We start from the raw sequence: 23,844 nt of genomic DNA, 5'->3' as shown, positions 1-23,844 counted from the left end.
CCTGTTTATGAAATTCTAAAAAGAAAATCAACCAGGAGGATCTAAGAAGTGTTAGGAAATAGCTGTGCATGATTGCTAAATAGGGTATTGGATTTCTTTATAATATGTAAGATGGTTATTCATTAGCAGAGGCTCAGTCTCTGAAGCTCATGAAGCTTAGAAGATATTTTCTCCAGTTCATAGAAGCTGGGCCCTTGCAGTCAAGCAAGTAACTCTGTCTCATGAGTCTATAAACTTTTAATTTCTTTGACTGAAGACTAAACTTTAAAGAAATAATACATTTCAAATTGTAAATGAAAACAACAGTTCTAATGCAAATCAGGTGTTTAAAAAAGGCAGATGTGATGTACGCCACGGTTTAGAATGCAAATGCCTACTCATTAAAATAAAAAAGGCAAAACTGTCGGTAGAAAATAAGAAATTGGCACAATTAGCAAATAGCAGCAATGTATTCTTTCATAATGAGCAGATTGGCCACCAATGATCAGTATACTAGGCTTCTTCATCTTGCAGCGCCACTGCAAAGTCTATTCAGTAGCCTGAAAATGTCGCTGCTCAAATTTAAGCTATAACAATATGCCAAAGTGATTACAGCTTTATTATTAAAAAATAAATTAAAAATTAACAGTTGGGGGGCAAAGCTTTCTTAATCCAGCCATGCCTTTATGACCAAATATTTATAGAATAACTTTCAAAGTAAACAGATGATTACATTCTGATGTCCTCCCACTAAGACTCTGAAAAGCACAAAGCTTATTTGGTTACAGATTTAAGTTATGTAAGTTACTTCACAGGGTTGTGAAAGTGCACAGGAATGAAACTGATGCGCCTTTCCAATGATTATAGAGGGTCTTAATCTGGTGACATGAGCTGTAGCCTAGAGAATGTGTGGGCACAGCTATTTAACAGCCAATGATACATGAAAACGTATTAGGTACATAAAAATGTAAGTGATTAAGTATTTTGTCATCACACTGCTTTTTAATCAGCAAACACGTCCGTTTGGTGGTGACAACACTGTCAGGAAAATGTGAATATTTATACGCAAATTTTCTTATTCTGGCATGAAACATCTTTCCATCTGGTGAAACCCTACAGTAGCTACAGACAGTGACCAAGCTACAGACAGTGACCACGTGGAAGCCAAGCTACAGGCCTTGACCATGTGGAAGCCAAGCAACAGGTGGAAGCCTAGCTACTGCAAGGTTTTTATCTGTGACCAGATAAAAACCTTGCAACAGGCCATGACCACATAGAACCCAAGCTACAGAATGATCACATGGAAGTCTAGCTATAAGCCGTAACCACATAGAACCCAAGCTACAGAATGATCATATGGAAGTCTAGCTATAAGCCGTAACCACATAGAACCCAAGCTACAGAATGATCACATGGAAGTCTAGCTATAAGCCGTAACCACATAGAACCCAAACTACAGTCACTGACAACATGGAAATCTAGCACGTCTTAATTTCCAAACCAGTGATAGACAGTCATTACTACACAATCAGGGACAGACCCACTTCTGACACACGTACAGTCATTATTTCCACTTCAGCAGCATATTAATGTCTTAATGCAGCGCAAAAAAATATGCTTGACAGTGACCTTGACAAGCCCAAGACCAGTGAGGGCTTGGCCATTAAAAAACAACTTCTCTCAACAAGCCCATGGCGTGAATACAGTCCAGTACCTATGAATGACCAGCGCTCTGATTTAGCAGCCACAGCCACAATGCTTCTGAACAACACCGCTGCCTACTCCCGTAGCAGAGACACAGCACTCACTCTATCCATCCCCAAAACTACTTATCACCAAAGAGCAAATGAAGGAGATCAATCTCCCCCCTGCACCACCCCCCACCACTCCCTCACTCTCCCTAAAGAACTGTAAATTCTAACTATGATGAATGGGGGCAGGTCCAGGAGTCAATGCGGCGAAGGCAGGAGTAGCTCAGACGGTTTTTCTATGCGTCAGCAGCCAGCTGTGATTAATAGAGACAGCTCCGCCTCCTGTGCCCACCTTATATGAAAAGGCAAAAGGCGGCCGGTGAAGTCGCCCAAGAATTTGACTGGCACCGGAAGGAAACGTATCAACAGGAGGAATGGACTGCTGTTGGGTGACAAGAGCGGGGATGGGTTCAGGCTGAAGGTCAGTTTGTGTGTCACGACGACCTCAGATGTATGACCTGGTGACATCATTCAGGTTACGTTGAAAGAGTTGATTCGCTGCCATTTCAGACAGAAAACACCACATAGGAGTTTAACCATTTATTGGAGAACTTATGTACAGCCCTGTACATGCAAGTCTTGGCATTAGGTCCTGCTCCTTCACGGTAACTCAATGCCATGACACAGTGAGGAACGGTCAGGACCCTCCATGCCCTCAGAGTGGGGCTAAGGATAGATGCAAATCTATATATATATATGGATGCAATGGCCCGGCTGTCAGATCTGACTTTCATCTCAATTGGAAAAAAATACTTTCGTTTTTAAAATCAAAAGACAAGCTACAAGAACCTGCCACTGTGTGAAAGTGAGTGGGTGACAGTAAGTGAGTGGGTGAATGAGTGAAAGTGAGTGGGTGACAGTGAGTGGGTGAATGAGTGAAAGTGAGTGGGTGACAGTGAGTGAGTAACTGAGTGAATGACTGACTGAGTGAGTGACTGAGTGAGTGACTGAGTGAGTGACTGAGTGAGTGAGTGACTGAGTGAGTGACTGAGTGAGTGAGTGACTGAGTGAGTGAGTGACATTGACTGGGTGACTGACTGGGTGGGTGAGGGACTGGGTGGGTGAGGGACTGGGTGGGTGAGGGACTGGGTGGGTGACTGACAGAGTGACTGACTGACAGGGTGACTGACTGACAGGGTGGGTGGGTGACTGACTGGGTGACAGTGACTGGGTGAGTGACTGACTGGGTGAGTGAGGGACTGGGTGACTGACAGGGTGGGGGACTGACAGACAGGGTGGGGGACTGACAGACAGGGTGGGTGACTGACTGGGTGGGTGGGTGACTGACTGGGTGGGTGGGTGACTGACTGGGTGGGTGGGTGACAGGGTGGGTGACTGACAGGGTGGGTGACTGACAGGGTGGGTGACTGACAGGGTGGGTGGGTGACTGACAGGGTGGGTGGGTGACTGACTGGGTGGGTGGGTGACTGACTGGGTGGGTGGGTGACTGACTGGGTGGGTGGGTGACTGACAGGGTGGGTGGGTGACTGACAGGGTGGGTGACTGACAGGGTGGGTGACTGACAGGGTGGGTGACTGACAGGGTGGGTGACTGACAGGGTGGGTGACAGGGTACACCTGTTAAATTGCTTAGTGGTTAAAGACACGGACCTGCAACCAATAGGCCCCTGAATTTAAATGATATTGTTCTTCCCAATGGCAGTCTGGACACATTACAACGTTTTTCAAAGTATCTGAAAGTAATCAAAATCGGTACATCTAAACTAGTCCATCAAAACACAAGAAACCTTGTCATCAGAAGTCTCCCAGAGTTCTAGGTGGACCTTGCCTGAGCTAATTTTCACCGCAGGTGTTAAATTCACAAATTACAAATCCAGACAATGTTATTTGGGACTACAACCCTCCATTTGCAAATGCATCATCCATGATACAGTACAGGAAAACAGAGGCCAATAAATCTCCCATCTGTCTCATTTAGAGGTCTGCAGGATCAACCAGGAGCAGGACTAAAGACAGAAACACCTCCAGATGTATGTAAAGCCTCCGGATATCAGTCTTAATTAAATGGAGTGAACTGATACAAATGGTTAATCATTAAGGCTAAAGAAAAACAATGGATCTCATCTAATCATCTGTTCCAACAAAATTCAATAAAACAAGGGGGCTGCTCTCGGTTACTGCCTGTGTCCTCACGTTCCTTAGCACAGACTAAGTCCAGCAAGAATCACCAAAGATTAATAGCAAAGCTGAGAATTCGGCCTTCATTTCCGAAGACAGTTATGGGTTTCCTGTTGCACCGACCTCACACAGATCTAAACTTACAAACGCAGCGGCATTCAATGATCCCCCAAAAGGTTACTTACAGTATCATGCTTCCAAAATATTACTCAAAAGCATAGTACCAAAGTTAACTGCACCTTTAATCATTTGAGCGATTTACAGAAAATGAACCATAACCTCAGTAGATTTCGTGGTACTGTAGATGGACCATATTGCTCAAGAGAAACATTCAAACAGGATTTGTTTATTACAGTGTTAGATTTGGCCACACAGGAGACACGGCAGTCTTGGTGGGTTCTTCCACAGCGCCAAGCTGGAAATGTCATTGTTCCCACTACTTGTCCAATGGCTGTAAAGCCCCATGGACAATGCAAAGGGGCAACCTCCACCTGAGGGGGCAGCATCGTCAGCGGGGATCTCCTGGTTTAAACACGCATTACCAAAACCATCTCTGGTGGTCTCCATGCATGGCTCAGGTACGGTGAACACTGATCAGATGAGTCACCGATTTGTTTCCCCAGAGGTACCCTTCTGATAAATTATTTCTTATTTTGTCTTACTGTGTAAATATTTGCTGCTACTGATATTTGTAACTCAAATTAATAGCAGACTTCCACTTTAAAAGCTTATTTTCAGCAATTAGGTGTGGGCAACTGATTCGTAAATAGACGTTTTACAATTTGCATTTAGCAATTGTTTGCTAATTAAACATTAGTTTCAGAGAAACCACTTTCACCAGACATATTGGTTTCAGAGCTTTCTTGAGTTAAGCTAAAATACAAGTTATTGTTTATAATATTATTTTACACTAAATGCTATATCTCATCACATGGTCTTAGTTTTAAATCACATTTTATTTCATGACCGAAAGGACAAGATCCCGGATACAGGCGGCCAAAATGAGCTTTCTCCGCAGGGTGGCCGGGCGATCCCTTAGAGATAGGGTGAGAAGCTCGGTCACCCGGGAGGAGCTCAGAGTAGAGCCGCTGCTCCTCCACATTGAGAGGGGTCAGCTGAGGTGGCTTGGGCATCTTTTTCGGATGCCTCCGGAACGCCTTCCTGGGAAGGTGTTCCGGTCCCGTCCCACCGGGAAGAGACCCCGGGGAAGACCTAGGACACGCTGGAGGGACTATGTCTCCCGGCTGGCCTGGGAACGCCTCGGTGTCCCCCCGGAAGAGCTAGAGGAAGTGTCTGGGGAGAGGGAAGTCTGGGCATCCCTGCTTAGACTGCTGCCCCCGCGACCCGGCCCCGGATAAGATAGATGGATGGATGGATGGATTTTATTTCATATGTATTTTACAACTGATGAGGCCACACGAAGGGCAAAGGTAATTACAGACTTCGGTGATAATAAGAAGTACCCAAAATGGCCAAAGGATTTATTGTGATAGATTCAATAAAATCCTAGAAAGACACAAAAATGCAGTGAATTAACTGGTGAACTTGGAAAGTTGTCAGTAACATACTTTCCCTTTCCTTGGAAAAGGGTATTTCTGGAACTGAAAACAGCACAACCTAGAACAGCACAACAATTAATTCATTAATCAAGAAAAAGGGATGAAACCATGAAACCTTAGCTCAGTGATTGAAACACAATTGCTCTGAAAAGGTTGTTCAATGCAGGGTAATGTTCATTTCTTTGTGTTCGATCAAGTCAAGCTGACAATGAGATTGCTGGCTTTGCAAACTCTTCATCGTGTCACATGTTCGTTTGCTGAGCAAAGCAGCCTTGTGAGCTGTGGTTCCCATCAAGTGCTGGGGGAAATTAGCCTTGTACGAACCATTCTACCAATGCTACAAAGGTAACAGAATACATCCTTGTGAGATCAGGATGGTTCGTTAGAAGGGAAATGGAAATGTCATTGGCTCGGTACATTCATTAGTGACATTAAAGCAGTGCCCTTTGTGAGAACCAATACCAGTGAGATGCTCATAAATCACTTCCCTGTCAAAGAGCAAAGCGGTGTTTCAAAAGACAGTAGCTGTATAACGAATGACCCAAACATTGTGTATGGAACACCTCTTGACTTTTTCTCTGGTCTTCTTTCATACATGCCCACATGGGGAAGTATACCTATAGATGAATGGTAGCTAAAATCCACCCCAAAAAATTTTTACTTTTACAGACCTAAACCTAAATCACCTACAATAAATTAACTAATCCCCACAAAAACACTAGCAATAAAATAGCCATCAATATTTTCCTCAACGCCCAGCTTCCTGTAGTATTTTTGCAGGGGCGGAATTCCAAAGCTGCCTCATTCATCTGCTGGTCAAATGAGTTTAGCTCAGCCCAAGCAGTTTATCACCTCCCATACTTTGTTTTTTACAGGTTCTGTCTGGATATGAGCTGCAAACACGGTAAAGAGAAATTAAAACCTCTTCTAAACGTCTGCATCTAATTTTCCACATGAGTGAGGTTATCTGCTGATATCCAAATGACAGATATGTGGGCATTGAAAGCAGACATATTCCACTCTAGTGTTGATGCTAGTGTACAAAATCTTAATTGCGTTCACATTTCCTTGGTTTCTTATTCTGTCCATCTCTATAAAATCAATATGATGATAACAAAATCTCACCTTCCCAGTTAATTAACGCTTTTAGGAAGTGAAGCAGAAATAAACAGTGTTTAATGCATACAAGTCCAAGGCACTAAATTAAATTTGTGTAAAATGTACATTTACAATTACTTGAGGATGAATTTTGCATAGATCATTTTGTATTTGATATGGAGTTGTAGGACCTATGTAGCATTCCTAAAATAAAAGTGGAAAATGATTTGATAAAACAATGAAAGAACGTTGTGTTATTGTCCATAAAAGTAGGTTCTACAGAATTGGTTTAAATAAAATGTGAAAAAAAAAAGTTTTGTTTAATTATTTACTGCTTTAACTACTTTGAATCCAAAAGAAGTATTCATTTTGATTTCATTCATTTCATGTAGCTGAAACCACTTGGTCATGGACCCTTGTCTATGTGACATGGCTACCACCACTGACGACACCGGACAGAGGCGCCTATATCTAAGGTTCTGAGTGCCAGCGTGGATAAAGGTGATGACCAGCGCATTCCTCTTTCAACTGATGTATAACAAACACGTCAGCAATGATTCGATATCTAGTCTTAGTGACATCTGTCTCGTTCGGGCACCCCACCTCTGTAAAAAGACCACATATGGTCCACTCCGGTAATGCACTCCGGTAATGCAGTAGCACATATATAGCCTGGTTTGCAAGACTGCTGAAAACAGTAAAAGAAACAAGGTGCGGCTGGCACAAAATAATGGAATCAGGCTACACATAATGACACGCCCGTGTGACACATAAATGCGCCCCTGTGATGTTAGACTGGCGGACAGACACAACATCTTAACTATTACAGGCGGCAGAAAGATGAACTGTTATACAGGATTAACCAAACCAAAAGATTGCCAAATCAAATCCGTGAGCTGGTAAGATATCCATGATTCGTGACAGAGCCTATGGAGCAGGGTGGTAACACTACCTGCTCACGGTAAAATAATAGGCAATTAAGTGTTGGAATCAGGATCAAAAGGTCAATTCAGCATGTTATATTATGTGTGTTTTCTTTCACTTTCACTTTTCTTTCACTTTCTATGTTAGTTTGTCGTATTTTTCCCTATGGGACCAAATGTGCACCCGTGACTCTGTATAAATATTGAAAATAAAAAGGCAATCTTGGGTTGAGCACTGTTACACATCTGGACAATTGTCCTTCATATCCCCCCTACAGATCCCCTTAAACATTTTCCTCAGAGAGAGCTTCATCTCATATCACCTCTCCACCTCTTAACATTCCCAGTCACGTCTCTGGGCATCGTCAATAAACATCGGTGATAAAAATGATCAAAACCTCTGATGGCATCACCCTCCAGACTCGACAAAACCCAGCATGGCACAGACATTAAGGGGCTATAAATCTTCAAGGCCAACACGTCTTAACCAACACAAACCTGTATCAGAATGGTCCTAGCGTCACAATGACGAACCTCTGTTTGATAAGCATAGAACTTCTGGTGAGTGGGGGAAAAAAAGCTTCACAACCGCAGAACATGCAGCCATCTTGGTCTCCTCTGACGTCCCTGCGCATGCCATTACCTCTGAATCACAGGCAGCCATGCCTTCACTGGGTGGTAATTGGATGCACAAGTCTGGAAAGAAAATGTTGGAGACAGATTTGCACCCAATTATTTCTCTGTTATCATTAGATAGAAAAGCGTGTCTGTGCCATGGGGCCTTGGTGATTACAGGTTAGTCGATTTCACTTGGAAACAAAATGTTAATTGCGCAAGTAGAGTTTACACATTCCCATTGCAAAGTCTCAGTTAAATCTTCACAATAATCACATCCCGGCCAGTTGCTCCAGGTTGATAGGTTCATGTTCTATCTGTTAGCACCTCATCAGGGTAAAGGCAAGGCGCAAATGTGTATTGATGAGATGGCAAATTCTAATACTGTATTTACACTAAACAATATGGCACAAGCCATTTTATTTTGGTAAGTAGATTGAAAAGTTAAATGCATACATCCAATGATGAATTATGTAATTTACTTTGTGTTTGACGAATGATATGCACTACTTTCAAATCTATACTATACCACAAGGTCCATATAATTGTAAATTAATCTGAGAAGTGGAAATGGCTTTTATTGAAACAAAATCAAAGCGTATATTTCCAACAATCGCATATGCCCAATAGGTATAACAGGAGTATTTAAATCCATTACTCCATTCAAATTTAACATGAAATTGATAACAGAGTGATACGGATATATTGAAATGTTTCTAACCAAGCAGACAATTCAACAACCTACTTCGTTGAGGAAATATGAAAGGAAGATATCCACAATGGAATGGACATTCTTTAATGCCTTATAGATACAGCAAGATTAATCAGTTGAACATTACGTTCAGCATGGGTCCAAACAGACCAAAATAATTAAATAAATCACCATGACAATGTTGAATAAGGAATCGAATAATTTATGATAAAACATTCAGTCTTAACTTCACAGGAGGCTTTTTTTTACCACCACAAATGAACGCGTGCGGAGACTGCAGTATCACCTCAACATATCCACGAGTAGCTAGTAATGATTCTGCACTCTTACAAGACAAGGAAAACAACACCATTAACTGGATAAGAAACTTCTGAGCAACATGCTCCGTTATACCCTTTCAATTATTTCAGCGAGACCTATTCTTGATCAGTAACGAGCGATGCTCTGGTAATAAGCAGCAGCCTCCAACAGTCCTGTGTTCTGTGTTTGTTACAGGGTAAAATGTCTGTTGTGTTCAGGGAGGGTTTGCAGGGACCTTTGTCCTGCGCTGAAAGCTTTAACACCCCCTTTATGCCAGATGGCTGCATGCGCCTCTGTAGTTCTCTACAATAACACAGAACTGGACTGTGTATGTAGGGAGGCATTTTTTTTGGGCCCATCAGCGTGAGGCGGGGGACGGTAAACAGCCACTGTGTCTTGGGGATACTCCACTTAGCATTTTCTGTGTCAGCTGCGAGACATAATTTGTGTGTCATGCCCATTCTCTCAACAGACTCTCTAAACATGTCCACCAGACTCTTAGATGAAAATATAACAAAATATCAACTTAGATTCACGAGAACGTAAAACTCCCACCATTTTCTACTGACTAATAGCAGAGCATTTTGACGCCCAGCTGTATTCCAATTTGGTCTCATCCGAGCCAGGTGTGGAGATGTGCCTAGTCTGATTACTGTCTTTATCCCCTCACCGGTTTCCTGACAGGGTTGCGTTAAATTATAAAGCTGAAATATCATTAGAACATCCAGGGCCACCTGGGCCCCAGAACTGTCCAGAGGGTCTTGACTTTTCCGGGTATGATGATTCATGCGACTGGAGGGAGTGGTATGACAGATGGCCATAAATACATCAAGCTGTTGTGGGAAAACCGCAGCCATCACATCAGACGTGTTCAGTTCTACTCTGGCCATGTAAGATACTGGCACAAGCACAAGTCACTCATTAAACTCAATCCACTAAACTCAAAGATATCAGAACTGAACATGTTCATTCATGATACGATCCGATGGACCGTGTGGAGAAACTTAGTTCACTTCTGAGCTGCCTTAAAGACAGGGAGCAGAACCAAAATGTGGCTGAGTGCTCACCTTTTTTCCTGTTAAAAGCCCGGTTCATGCTGGAAAACCTTGCGTCTTTGTGGGCCCTCCTGTGTATCTGCCAATACTCCACCTGCAGAGAAAAAATAATGTTTTAGAATCCGTTAAAACCCCAGGCTTTTAACAAAGCAAACCTGGGAAAAATGGATGAAAGAGCCGGCTTGATGTCAGCCTCCGCTTCAGGAAACCACCACAGTCAGTAAGAATATACACCAATGATAACCTGAGACCTACTGCAACTTTACCTTTGACTTAAAGACACTTAGCTTCGGAGTTGAGGAGTAGAACATTTCGTTATTTTTCGTAACTAGACAAGCTGGCAGAGTGATTTTCCATGGCTGAGTTAGCATACAAAACATGTTCTCAACACATCTGTCACTGCTATTACATTTCAATGTAACATTTAACCCATTAACTCTGCTCAAATAACAACACCCTCTAGAATTATTGGGACCCCAGGTAAAAATGAATCTACCCTTTGATTAAATGGCCGGTATTGCAATCAATGCCAACGCATCAATGCCCATTCCAATCCAATATTGACCATGTCACCCTGACGAGCGATTGACGGTCACCAGTCGGGCCCATACCAGTCAGGCACAAAAAACCCGGGAAAGTTCCTACAACCAATCCCCAACTGGTAGGGAGTTCAACATTGGGGTATGGGTGATCCTGCCAGTGCCCAGAACACTGGCAGGCTCAGTGGAGGGTAGCCCTACAAAGCGGTCGAGAGTGTATCCCCTGTCACTTATGCCTACATAGACGATGTGGTCATCCCTAGCGACTGTTGTTGTGGAAAGTCATCGGCAATTGCAAGCCGTGCTGTCCAGGCAGGAGGCAGCCGGCCTCACAACTTGCCGGAACAAGCACCAGCTAGGGTTGAGTGAAGCGTAGTACCTAGGCTACACAGTCGGCAAGATCAGGGACCAGGGGACAAGACGAAAGCTATACGGGACTGGCCACAGACCCAGCCCAAGAAGAAACTCAGGGCGTCCAAGAGCCTGCAGGAGGTTTTGGTGCTCTTACCCCTTCATGTGGGTACCGACTTCACCCAAAAATTTGTATTGCAGATGGACTCCTCCAGCACGTGCCTGGGAGCTGTCCTGGCACAAGGCAAGAGTGAGGCCAAGCGACCCATTCTGTACATCAGCAAGAAACTCATGAACCGGGAACGTTGTTACACTACCATGGAGAAAGAGGCCATCTTGATCAAGTTGGCTCTTGAGTACCTGAATTGTAACCTGCAGCTTGGTAGAGCTGCCTCGTCATTGATTTTGTTACTGTGTCATCCATGAGGCCGGTTTTCAGACACTCCAACACCGATGTGCCCGGGCTATACGTGCGGACCTCTGAGCCCGTTCTGAGGGGGAAGGTGTGAGGCAGTTCCATGGTACAGTGGAGCATAAGACCAAGCAGCTCCGCCCACAGAGTAATGGCCAATTAGAATCAACCATAGGTACCCCGGGGAAGTAAATGTTTGTGAACCTATCCCCTATAAAACAGGTCCCTTTTATAGTTTGTACAAAGGGAACGCCACACTGTACTGCATGGCAGCAGCGTGATAAAAAGAGGACCAGAAGACTGGACCCAGAACAATTATTTAGTGGTCATTACACTTTAAAATGAAAATGACCTGTCATTGTTTGCCGCTCATTAATAGGGGCAAAAGAAGGACCATGATGGCCACGACCACCTTTCAGCCACCTATGTTTACTATCCCTGAGATTGCTTATGATGTGTTTTCAAGACGAAAATAACTATATATAAAGACAAAGACAATCCTAAATGCTGCTCTGTTTTGACTGAATTTATTGGTTTGTTTTTCCACCAGTCCCACCTATCGTGTGTGTGTGTGTGTGTGTGTGTACAGCAGTCCTTCCCACCAGCCGTTCACGACAGCTATGTGCCTGGAAACTCCCATTTCCACTTCAAGGACAATAACTAGTAAATGTAAAACAACTGGAACTGTGATGATCCTGCAAAGAAGAGGACACATGTATTTTGCATCCACGTACACCAAAGAAGGATGGTTCAAGTGGGGGAAAAAATCTCCAAGAACGACGTTAGGGTCACCAAGTCTCCAAAGCTATGATTAGATGCCACCTCCATGTCATCTAGTTATTTGGGGACAGGTCGCCAGAAGAAAGCCACTGGTGTCACCAAACTACAAACATACGCACCTTGAATTTTGCTTAAAAAATTGTCTTATAGGGCTGTCACAATTAGGACATTTTAGATGATTATTTGCGATTAACGATTTAATTGTTTATATTGGAAATTGTACGCCACTATTCCAGTGTAAGCCAAATAATATTGCAGGCCTAAAAATACACATGATGGATCCGGTGATGGTTCTTCTGATTTGTGGTATTTGTGGTACCACATTTCTGGTACGAATCCGTCAATTTGCCTCCTCGAAAATATGGGGTTCACTTCTTTCATTTAGCTTAAAACCAAAATGTGCCCAGGCTGGGCAATTGCTACCACAAAATGCAACTTTCCTGCCCATCATGACGTTTCCCCTCTCGCTCTGCTGCACATATTATAGCCAAGTTAACTGAAATAGCCTTCCTCACATAGCAAAACATGTTTCAATGCTCAGTTAATTCAGTTAAAAATGTACAATAACGATTCATTTTACTTTCAAATGTTAATATGCAGGGGGACAACATATACTTCTATGCATGAATTTGTATTTTAAAATGTACACACGCTGAAGTGTTCTTTTTTTTCCTTTTGTCGATCAGAGTTGATGCAACAAATAAGCGACAAACTCGTTTGTCTATTAAATAATAATGTTGCGAAATTACATCATTGATGCATTGGTGCAAAATCATTTTAAATTAGGTTTAAACATTTTGAAATGAAGAAGCAAATACATTTCAGTAAGTTATTTGTGGCAATAACTTTCCGTGGAGCTTTGCTCTTCTGCACCTATGCGTTAGACATCCTAACTGATGGAAATGGACATCATTACATGGTATTGGTTCAGACATTACTAATATTGTCCTACAAATCCCTTATTCAGGTTGGAAATATCTGTTTTTGGAATCTTAAAGTGGAAAAAGATCGTAAAAATAATTGCGATCTGGCTCAAATAATCGCGATCAGGCAATAGACTCTGTGCACCAGCGTAGTGAGTAACTTCCGCTTTTGTCTAGAAGTCGGTATTGCAGTTTCCGGTTTACTTACTAATACTCATCCGCATTAGTGAACACCTAAACTCACAACAAGATGAGTGATGCTGTTGTACGGAAAACATTTTTTTATATAATGTACGTGACTCATTTAAGTTTCAAGGTACAAGTGGGGCATAATTTTAATCAGGAGAATGTCCTCTTTTTAATAAAATATGTCTTGCGCCATTCAATGACTTCAAACGCTAGACTAGAAATAGTCAGAAAAGGCGATTATTTTAGGCAGGTCTTGGAGACCTCTACTAAAAACTGAAATTTTGGGTGATGCGGGTGATCGCCTTAAGTAAACCGGAAAATTATATGCCGACATCTGGCTAAAGCGGAAGTTCGTCCATACGCTTGTGCACAGAGCCTATTACGTAAGATTTGCAACAACCCAAGACTTGTCTCAATTATTTAGACAGTTGCTACACTACTTTCATCACCTCTGTTCTTATTGATATTGATCAAGCCCCAACAATTTCCATCTCTGCTTTGCTTTGCTTTAGTGATTTCAGAAAAAAGCAAGAAAAAAAACTATTACTGAATGGACGGCCCTTAGATGTTTCCTCTTTCAAACATTCCAGTCTAGTAAATCTTACGTGTAATGAGGCACTAACGTAACTTACGTATGAAGTAAATATAAATGTTAGTCAAACATACTGTAATCTGATAAACCATCAGTAAACATCGGGAAGTAATCAATTGCAGCAGAGCTACCAGTAATTTCCTGAAGTTACTAGTATCTTCAGAAGAAAATCAGCCAATGGCCATCGAAATAAGCAAAAGGACAACGTCAGTAACATACACCATATAACTGAAAGAATTCATACACAGAATACATTTTCTTCACCAGAAACACCATAGAGTTTTCAGCAGAGGAGCAATATTTAATGAACAAATTGTCAAATAAACTTTTCAAACAATAAACATGCTACCAGTTAACATTTGATGTTATTTTGTTATTCTGATTTTTTACAAGCAATAAGGCTACACAGAGGACAAGAGATGATTAGAGACCTAAATAAAGTTAGATTCTATATAATCAAGTACTGTTCTCTCCCTTTGCCACGCTAGTTGTTGATCATTTCGGAAGTAAATGTTCCAGTGTCTTACAAAACACAATTTCCGCCGAGGACATAAATACAGATGAGTCCCAGAGATACAAATTACTTTGTTGTCTAGACATGGGAGCAGTTGTGAATCAAACAACATAATTGAAAAGTTCCCTTTGAAAGAATTCAAATGGAGCCTATCTTTGTTATGAACCACTTTAATACAACTGAAGGATGAAATCCTTTAAGACAGATAATGTAGCATCGGGCAACACTATACTGACAAGTTCATTGCAGACAACAATATGCCTTAACACCCATATGGTCAACAAAAATTGCATTGGACAAATTAGGTGCACATACATATTGAAAGGTATTGCATTAGACCCATAACACAATTCAGCACCCATCACACTGCAGCAAACCAAAAGTTACCAAACACATGCTTCATAATCTTCTGTTACACTGACAGATCTAGTGCCTTCTGGAAGTACTCAGAGCCCTTCAGTTTCTCCACATGCAGTTGTGTTAAAGACATAATTCATATTTGATTGTTTCCTTTTTCCAGCAATCGACAACCAGTTCCCCATAATGACAAAGCAAACATTTGAAATGTGTGCATATTTATTGAAAATGAAAAACAAAAATATTTCATGTAAATACATTTTCTGGCCATGTATACAGTACATTGTAAAAGCGCCTTTGGCAATGATTGGGGCTTAAAGTCTTACTGGGTAGGCCTGTACCAGCTATGCACACCTGAACTTGCAGAGTTTCACATCAATGTAAACCCACTCAATCTCCATCAGATTGGATGGGGAGCACGGGTGAACTGGAATCTTCTGGTCCACCCACAGATGTTCAATGGGGTTCAAGTCCAAGCTTAGGTTGGGCCACTCATGGACATTCATAGACTTCTCCCGAAGCCACTCCAGCATTGTCTTTGCTGTATGCTTTGGGTCATTGTCATGCTGAAAAATTTATCTTTGCCCCAAACTGAGGTCCTGTGGGCCCTGGAACAGATTACATTCACGGACCTCTTGCTTTTTTCAGACTTCCCTCAAACCTGACTACTCTTCCATTCCCTGCTGCAGACACAAGGGAGTGAGTTTGGGTTTCATATTGGTGGGGGTATCATTTTTCTGGGATTTCCAGTATCTTCTGGGGGTCGAACTGTCAAGGTCATGACCCCCTCCCCTCTCCTCAAATGTACACCCCTGCACTGAGAAGCAACCCCATAGCATGATGCTCCCACCACCATGCATCATTGAATGGATGGTATTAGCCAGGGCATGACCGGTACCAGACGTAGTGCATGGCATTCAGGCATAATAGTTGAACTGACAGACAGTTGTTTCTGCACTCAGGAACGACTTCTGTCTAGCTACTATCATACAGGCCTAATTGATAGAGTGCTGCAGAGATGGTTTTCCAATTTCACAAGAATGAAGCACACTGTGCATTTATTCCCCCATCAACTTTCAATGATATAACATATGAGGTATACAGAGAGTTCCTTGGACATCAATTTAAATTTTCCACAGATGGACTCAACGATGATCAAGAGACGTGATGTATTTGAGCAAAATCTGGGGTGTCATGGCAAAAAGCCTGAATACTTGTATGTACATATACCGGCCTTTCATTTTCAATAAATTGGCACACTTCTACAAACATGTTTAAATTTTGTTATTATAGGGTATTCATTCCATAATGATGGCAAAAATATACATTAATCCAATTAGAAAGTCAAACACAATAATACTACCATTCAAAAGTTTTGGGTCACTTAGAAATGTCCTCGTTTTCAAAAGAAAAGCAAAATGTCTGTCCATTAAAATCACATCAAACTGATCGGAAATACACTGTTAATGTTGTAAATGACACAGACAACGGACAGAGAAAGATTGGGGAAAAAAAGTGTTATGGACAGACAAATCTAAGTTTGGGATAACAAAGAACATACGCCAGATGCAGACCAAATGAAAAGATGCCGGCGGAGCGCTGAATGCCATCTGTCAAGCAAGGTGGAAGCAATGCGATGGTCTGGGTGTGCTTTGGTGGTGGTGAAGTGGGAGATTTGTACAAGGTAAAAGGGATCTTGAAGAAAGAAGGCTATCACTCCATTTTGCCATGCCATGCCATACCCTGTGGATGGCGCTTGATTGGAGCCAATTTCCTCCTACAACAGGACAATGACCCAAAGCACAGCTCTAAACTATGCAAGAACTATTTATGGAAAGCAGTCACTTGGTATTCTGTCTGTAATGGAGTGGCCAGCACAGACACCTATTGAGCTGTTTTTGGAGCAGCTTGACTGTATGGTACCTAAGAAGTGCCCCTAAAGCCAATCCAACTGAAGAGTGGTGCTTCAGGAAGCATGGGGTGAAACCTCTTCAGATTACCTCAACAATTTGCTGCAAATGGAGGATTCACACACACACACACACACACACACACACACACACACCCCCCCTTCGGAAAAAATAAAGAGACCTCTTCACCTTTTTCTTTCCTTTCCAAAAAAGTTGGAATGGAAGGTTATGAGTGAGGAACAGAAGGGTTAAAATTAAGAGACCACTGCAAATTGAACGCTTCTGTTCCTCACTCAAAGTTTTCCTTTTCAACATTTTTGGAAAGGAAAGAAAAAGGTGCAGTGGTATCTTAATTCTTTCCGGAGCTACATATAACACGCGCACGCACACACACGCACGCACACGCACGCACACGCACGCACACGCACGCACTTCACAATTTAAAAGTTGAGAACAATGAACCAAATTACTTCGAAAAGGATGCTTACATATGCAAAAGATCATTGCAACATTTAGTATATAACGGCTCATACTCAATGGAGCAAATCACATGTCTAGGTCTGTGAAGAACACTGAGGTCAGGGATACTTTTTTTAAGAGGGGTGTGGTGCTAAATGCACTGGAGATCACGCAACACAAGAGTCTACAAGAAGAGGAAACACATGCTATTTGAGAGACTGGGAGCTTGTTCTTGAAACTCCATGTCAATGTTTTTGTGCCAAGAGAGCAATGTTTTCTTACTGCCGGACCTCGTAAGGTACTTGATGTCAACTGTGAGCTGGAAATTGTGACTAAAGCGTCAAAATTTGGCTACTAATCTATAAACATCTAGATTAAAAAAAACTAAAAAAACAATAGTTAGACTTGTACATGACTGACCTGTCCAACTTGAGAATTCAGAAAACAAAATGAGAAATGTAGTATCATTCATACCGATTAGTTTAGCATGAATACACTGTATATGGTATTGTATTTTATGAAATACGGTGAGCCACCACATAGAAAAAACACATCTAGATTAACATCTTCAGCATGTCACCAAGAACATACCTTATGGATATTAGGATCATACTGTAGATCACCATTTTCAAAACTTAACTACAATCTCTGTGTATTTACTTTACAACCTCTTACAATAAGTATGTGTACAAGAATAATGCCAAATAGACAAGTAGTTTAGTCCCACAATTATAGACTAAATGTCCCTTTTTTTGTATTAGCAAACTTTTGTACTTTTACAAATGTGAAACCCCAATGTGATGTTTTGGGGGACTTGTATTTTCTCTCTCTAATGTTTCTTCAGGGGAATACGTTACAGGGTGTGGACTGGGACATTCTGAAGTCCGCCAAAATACAAAAGCTTTTCTTTCACTTAAAAACACAGATTATGTTTCGTTTATTATCCACAAAATATTCCTTTCCCAGCCAAGACCTGAACAAGGACACCAGCCATGTCCACTACACTGAGGGAAGACAAGACAACTTTACTGCACAGCTCACAAACAATAGGCTCGGCGCCAAGTCGTTAAGATAAAATAGAGGATTATCAAAATGGTATCAAAGATTTGACTTGCATTTTTTTTCAATATATACATTTCCATGTTATGGTGACATTACTTTCATGTGGATATGAGCACAGAACCTATGCACATTTTCAGACATTTGGTGTTTTCACCACACTGACATGAAGCATTGGGTTGACTAAGGGCAAATAAAAGGTCAAGAAATGGGTTTCCTGTGCAAATGCAGCCTTTGAACACCAGTTCAGAAGGGTGCAGTGTTAGGGCGTGTTTCTGCTAGATCTTAGAATATATATCTCACTCTCTGCTGACCACATCATATGTTATAGCCTTCTGTCAATGTGATACACAGCCATTGTTTTTTTTCGCAGGCAATGTCCGAGCAGTGAAACAGAAGACAGAAGTTGACAATGGGTACATATATATGTGCTGTATATTCACTGTTATCACACCAAGAAAGCATGAATGGGAACACATTCTCATTTTCAACAATGAACTGGAAGCAGTCATGATTGTTCAGAGATGGAAAAACTGATTTTTTCTATTACCGGCACGCATTACCCATTCAGACACCTTTTTAATCCACATTAAAAGCTAACTTCGCCAGACTTAGAGTACCAGTCAAAAGTCCAAACCTTTAAAATCAAAAGGTGCTTCAACAAAGTATAAGTTTAAGGGGGTGCACACTTATGCAACCGGGTTATTGTGGGGTTATTCTTTTTTCGCAAAGATTTCAGTTTGTTTTTCAATTGAATTGTTCACATAAGTCACATTAAAGGTGGAACATTTCTGACATGAGTTATCTTTGTCTCATTCTTTTACATCACAAGAACCTGGCATTTTAACAAGGGTGTGTAGACTTTTTATATTCACTGTACATCAATAAAGTCAGCCCAATAAAACTACAGTGCAGGCTTACAGTGCACTTAAACCGCCTCTAGCAATAAGGCAGGAACCTACCCTATACTTAAACAGTCCATCCAGTTAAATAATGTGGGAATGCCACATTGTGTGAGTCCAAATAATGGGGCATGGTTTGCTGGAGTGTCTGCAGTCCATCCAAGTGCCAATATGCTTTCTACCCTCTATTTTGCAGGCTGCCTGTCGTAAACCAGATACTGGCATACCTCCTGACCTATCCATTTGTATATCTGACTTAACTGTTTACATAGAACGTCAACCAAACCAGAGCAATACGTTTTCCTGCATAACCCTGTCATCCGGTAGCACAACAAACAAGAAGCAGTATTCCACATCTTGTGTAAGCTGCCACGCGAGTCTATGCAAGCGGGGCACCACGCCTCCTCACCATGGACGTGTTACCATGACACCGTGGATGTCACACCTGGCCCGACACCCTGCTGTGATGTCACTAGTTTTGAGTGACAGCAGCTCGGTTGGCTCCTTTCAATGGTTTTTTTGGGCCAGCGAGCACTCCTGTCCTGGGGGAGACGGATCCCCTGTCTTAGCGCAGAGTCACAGACCTCCTCACTGCTATTCACCATCTGCGGGGTGTTTGAGCCCACGGTGGCGCTAAAACACGGACGTCTGGAGAATCATGGTGGCTAAGCAGGGCTTATTCTCCCAGGCGGTGGGATCAGGTTTCACAGTCCCTGGGAGTGCGCGTGTAGCGTAGCTCACAACAAGGGGGGGGGTAGAGTGTGTGGGGACGGATGTCTCCAGAGGGGGCGACAATGACTATTGCAGTGTTTCCCAAACAAGGAGACACGAGCCAATTTGCAAATGGGGTTCAGAAAGAAACGTGCTTGCTACATACAAGGATCGTTTTGGAGTTATCTTAGGGACCCCGTAGAACACAGTGGACAAGATCAGGCGAAAGTGATTTTTTTTCTTTTTTAAGAATTGCCAATGACTGCTTTTGTCAGAAGACAGAGGATTGTGGGCCGATCTTTCTTGTAACATATCTACATAATATCATCACATATCAGTCACAATAGCTGTTGAGTACTTTTGCTTTATACATGATTGGGTAGAATATATCTTCTTTAATATCTATCAAAATGGGGTTATTGGTCAAAACAATCAGGGCACCCCTGGACAATATGCTTATTTGCCCAAAGGTAACAGAGGAAAGACCTATGGCCTGAGCACTTACAGCACTGTATTAACAAAATCAGGTCTGATCATGATTGTGTTAAAACAACTGGGACATAAGTAATGCCACATGACAAATCAGGGGGATGGTGAAACCACGGAACAGTGTACGAGACACAGATTCAGTTCTATTGGAGGCAAATGTGGAAACAGGTCCGCAAAGGTTCAGTGGTTCTCAAACTTTTGGGTGCTGCCACGGCAGGCCCAGGGCGCTGCGAATTATTTGTCCTCATTATAACAACTCCTTGTCTATTTGTTAAAATAACGTCTTCAAGTTGACTATTTTTCCAAATGAAATATCTGTCAAAATGAATAATTTAGATTTATTTGGAACAAAATCATGTTCATTCAGTACCATAGACCTACATCAATATTAAACAAGGGTTGTGCAAACTATTTTGTTCGGTTATTAAAAGTCAAAGTGCCTTGAAAAAAAAATCATTATCACTATGAAGGGGTGCCATGTTGTTGAAAAGTGTGGTGATCAATGCTCTAAGACACCAGAGTGTCTACTGCTACATACTGAGGGAATGTTTCACTAACTGGCTGAAGCTCGTAGGGTTTGTTATTACACACAAAAAAAAAGAAAAAACATTCACTTTCAACTGCAAGATTCAACTTCAGTGACTCAAACAATTGGAATTTAGTTTGGGAAACAAAGCTGACCTACTTTGACCTCAATGAACAAGTATTTTCTCTCAAGCAAGTATTTAGTATCTCTCAAGCCCAAAAGCCAATAAAGGATCCACATTCTCATTTACCAAAAATAACATGCTAGTGTAAAGACAAAATGTTAAAAACAACATTTATGTCCCTTTTAAAAGCATCGCTAGCAGCCATTAATCTGAGCCATACGCGCACAAAGGCAGCCACCATTTGACATGGGGTTTCAACAAGCACTGCACTAACGCAATGCCCCTCGAAAAACTACTGCTCTTTGTTTCGCCACTCGCATTCACCCGCTCTGGAATTTTGCTTGCAAAGCAAAGACATTAGTATTAAAAACACCATCACTTTATTAATTTACCCTGACATTCCACAATGGAATCAGCCAGGATCCCAAGCCAAGCAAAGCACAGCCTACAGAGCTATGTTTCTCTCTGACTCAGTCAGACTCCCACACAAAAATCAGATCCCAACAGCAAAACAGATTAGGAAACAGACCAACCGATGCTTTCCCCCCGTTGCCAAGAGGAACTAAAATAAGAGAATGGCTTTAGAGTGGTATTACAGAAAAACGCAAGATGCCTGAGCTGCAGAACCACAATAAAAGTCACTTACTTGCTTTGAAACCGGGTGGAAGAGTGAGAAGGACGTTCCAGTGGTCTAAAAGTGTTCAGTTCAGCTGTGGGCCAGATGTAGATACATTCAGGACTGCCGTAGAGGATATGATGGGTTTGCAAAACTCCAACAAGGTTTTTTTCCCCCCACAGAAACACGATATCTGGATTTCAGAGTCAAAATTCCTCCACCCACAACTCATGCTAAAGTTGTTTTTCTGAGTTTTTTTTTTTGTCTGGTAGGACATAGAAAACTATCAGCAAAAAGAATTGCTTTTTAAAGAAATAGGAAACATGGTATGATAAGTCCACTGTCAATCTGTTTTTACCCCAAAGATCACAAGATTAAAATGATGACAACAAACATTTTTATAAAACCAAGTGAAAAAGAAAACCTTTGAAAAGGCAGACAGAACACATAGTGGAATTACTAAACGCCACTCCAAAATGTTCAATGATGCTTTCACAAATGCAGGGTAACATTGTGTTTAAATCAGTTTGGATTGGAAGCAGCTTATGCAACAAATGAACATTTGATTAACCACTGGCACCCTACTCTGAACCAAGTTCACCACTGCCAAAGCCCCATTGCACCATATTCCTTAAAATGTATTCACTACATGGACAGAATAACATAACGGGTCCCAGAACTGTAGTACACAGAAATGTTTCACAGTGAACGTCCTTATTCTCTTCCCAGTGGTGGATCCTTCCAGTAAAACACTGTAGATTGTAATGCCGGTACATAGCGCAACCAAGACTTCTGTAAAGACATGCCTCAATATATATTAAGTCCGATTGTGTCACAGAGTAAATTAATGTGGGATAAAATGAGCTTGTTTTAAAGGTTGAGGAATATGGTTTCCACTGCAGCTACAGGAATCCTTGAGTGGATGGGTACAGTGGATGCTAGTACATTGAACTATGATGTACCTATGTGAAATCCAACACCTCCATGTCTTATATAACACAAACGGCTCAAGACAAAATTGACCAATAAACATGAGGTTTAACCACTCACTTTTTTTTTCCAATCAAACCTGGAAACTTTGTCTTGAATTCTGCAGTAAAAGTCGTGTTAAAAATGAAACCTCAGAAAGAAAAAAGTGTTTTTCTGAGGTTAGAGCAAAAACTGATTAGAATCACTGAAAGTATTTAAGTTGACCTATTGGTCTCTTGACAAAATATTATGACTGTATGACTTTAATGAATAACTCTTGTCTAGAGAAGGTCTGCTATTTGATCACTTGAATCAATACAAAATGCTCGAGGTATCCAATGATAAGTCAGTCACAAAAGAGAAGTACATTACAAGAGGCTGTCAATTTGGAATGCATCTATGAAGTCAAAAACAAAAACAGTCGATAACTCATGTGTCAGCTGTCTGTCCTTTTCTTTGTGTCGCCTCTCTGGAGATTCCAGTCAGAATAATTGTAAATTATAAATGCTGTATTACCTTTGCGAAATAACTTTTAAAACTTAGAAAAGTCAGGAAGAACAAGTATGTGATTTATATCTGTTCTAAAACAATACCATAATGCCTAAATGCATTGAAGTCTACATTTTTCACACTTTTTGTCTATAAAGCCCTTCTATACAAAATCCCACACTATACAAACCCCTGTAGCGGTTCCCACCAAACAATATGATTGCATTGGCTGAACCTAGTTGTCTCTTCCACTCACCATGGAAAGTTTGAGCCTGTCCTGATCAATTTGTTATTAGGATATAAAATGAAGAGACATCCAATTGAGTCCAACGCGTTAGCTAGCCAGAAAGTAAGCTAGCTAAGACGATACAAAAAATATCAGTCTTTATTAAATCTAGAGCTCAGTGAATGAAAATGACAGTTTCTGTCAAATAACAAGAAATCTGTGAGTTCTCTAGTTACCCATCATGCTTGTCTTCTTCATTACCAGTCCAACTAACCAACTACTCCCAGCACTGAAACAAAAGCAACACTTCATCAATCCCAGAACAACTGTCACAGACACAACCTTTCAGAGAATTTCAAAAATTAATTTAAGCATGTATCTGAGAACTATGCACACCAATATACTGTACATCCAATGCCTTGGCATTAGGTTCTGTTCCCTTGTGGTAACTCACTGCCATCACATGATCATATACTGTACTATATAGGAAACTCCCGACAATTACATCACAGTAATATTATTAACAGCAATCCCCATAGGCAATGAGCAAGGTAGACAGAACTGACTCCACCCACTA

General features: G+C 41.5%; 1 protein-coding gene across 9 annotated transcripts in view; it reads right to left on the bottom strand.

The window, feature by feature from the left end:
* The window catches only part of gulp1a (GULP PTB domain containing engulfment adaptor 1a), a 95,610-nt gene that overhangs the window by 10,073 nt on the left and 61,693 nt on the right, over positions 1–23,844 (bottom strand). For 5 of the 9 annotated variants that reach the window (XM_034289179.1, XM_010884408.2, XM_010884416.3 and 2 more), the window contains exons 2-3: positions 10,143–10,224; positions 7,983–8,144 (exon numbers count right to left, since the gene is read on the bottom strand). The exons of 1 other annotated variant lie outside the window; for it this stretch is intronic. In XM_034289179.1, coding sequence (XP_034145070.1) covers positions 7,983–8,144; positions 10,143–10,170 — 190 coding nt within the window. In that variant the 5' untranslated portion in view covers positions 10,171–10,224. Of the gene's footprint in view, positions 1–7,946; positions 8,145–10,142; positions 10,225–21,613; positions 21,762–23,844 lie in introns of those variants that run through there. 3 more of the 9 variants (XM_010884410.4, XM_010884413.3, XM_010884414.5) reach the window with 3 other exon arrangements.

The sequence above is a fragment of the Esox lucius genome, chromosome 20 (genome assembly GCF_011004845.1).
Source record: "Esox lucius isolate fEsoLuc1 chromosome 20, fEsoLuc1.pri, whole genome shotgun sequence".
Taxonomy (NCBI): domain Eukaryota; kingdom Metazoa; phylum Chordata; class Actinopteri; order Esociformes; family Esocidae; genus Esox; species Esox lucius.
The sequence above is the reverse complement of the archived record's forward strand: the minus strand, read 5'-3'. Positions and strand labels throughout refer to the sequence as shown.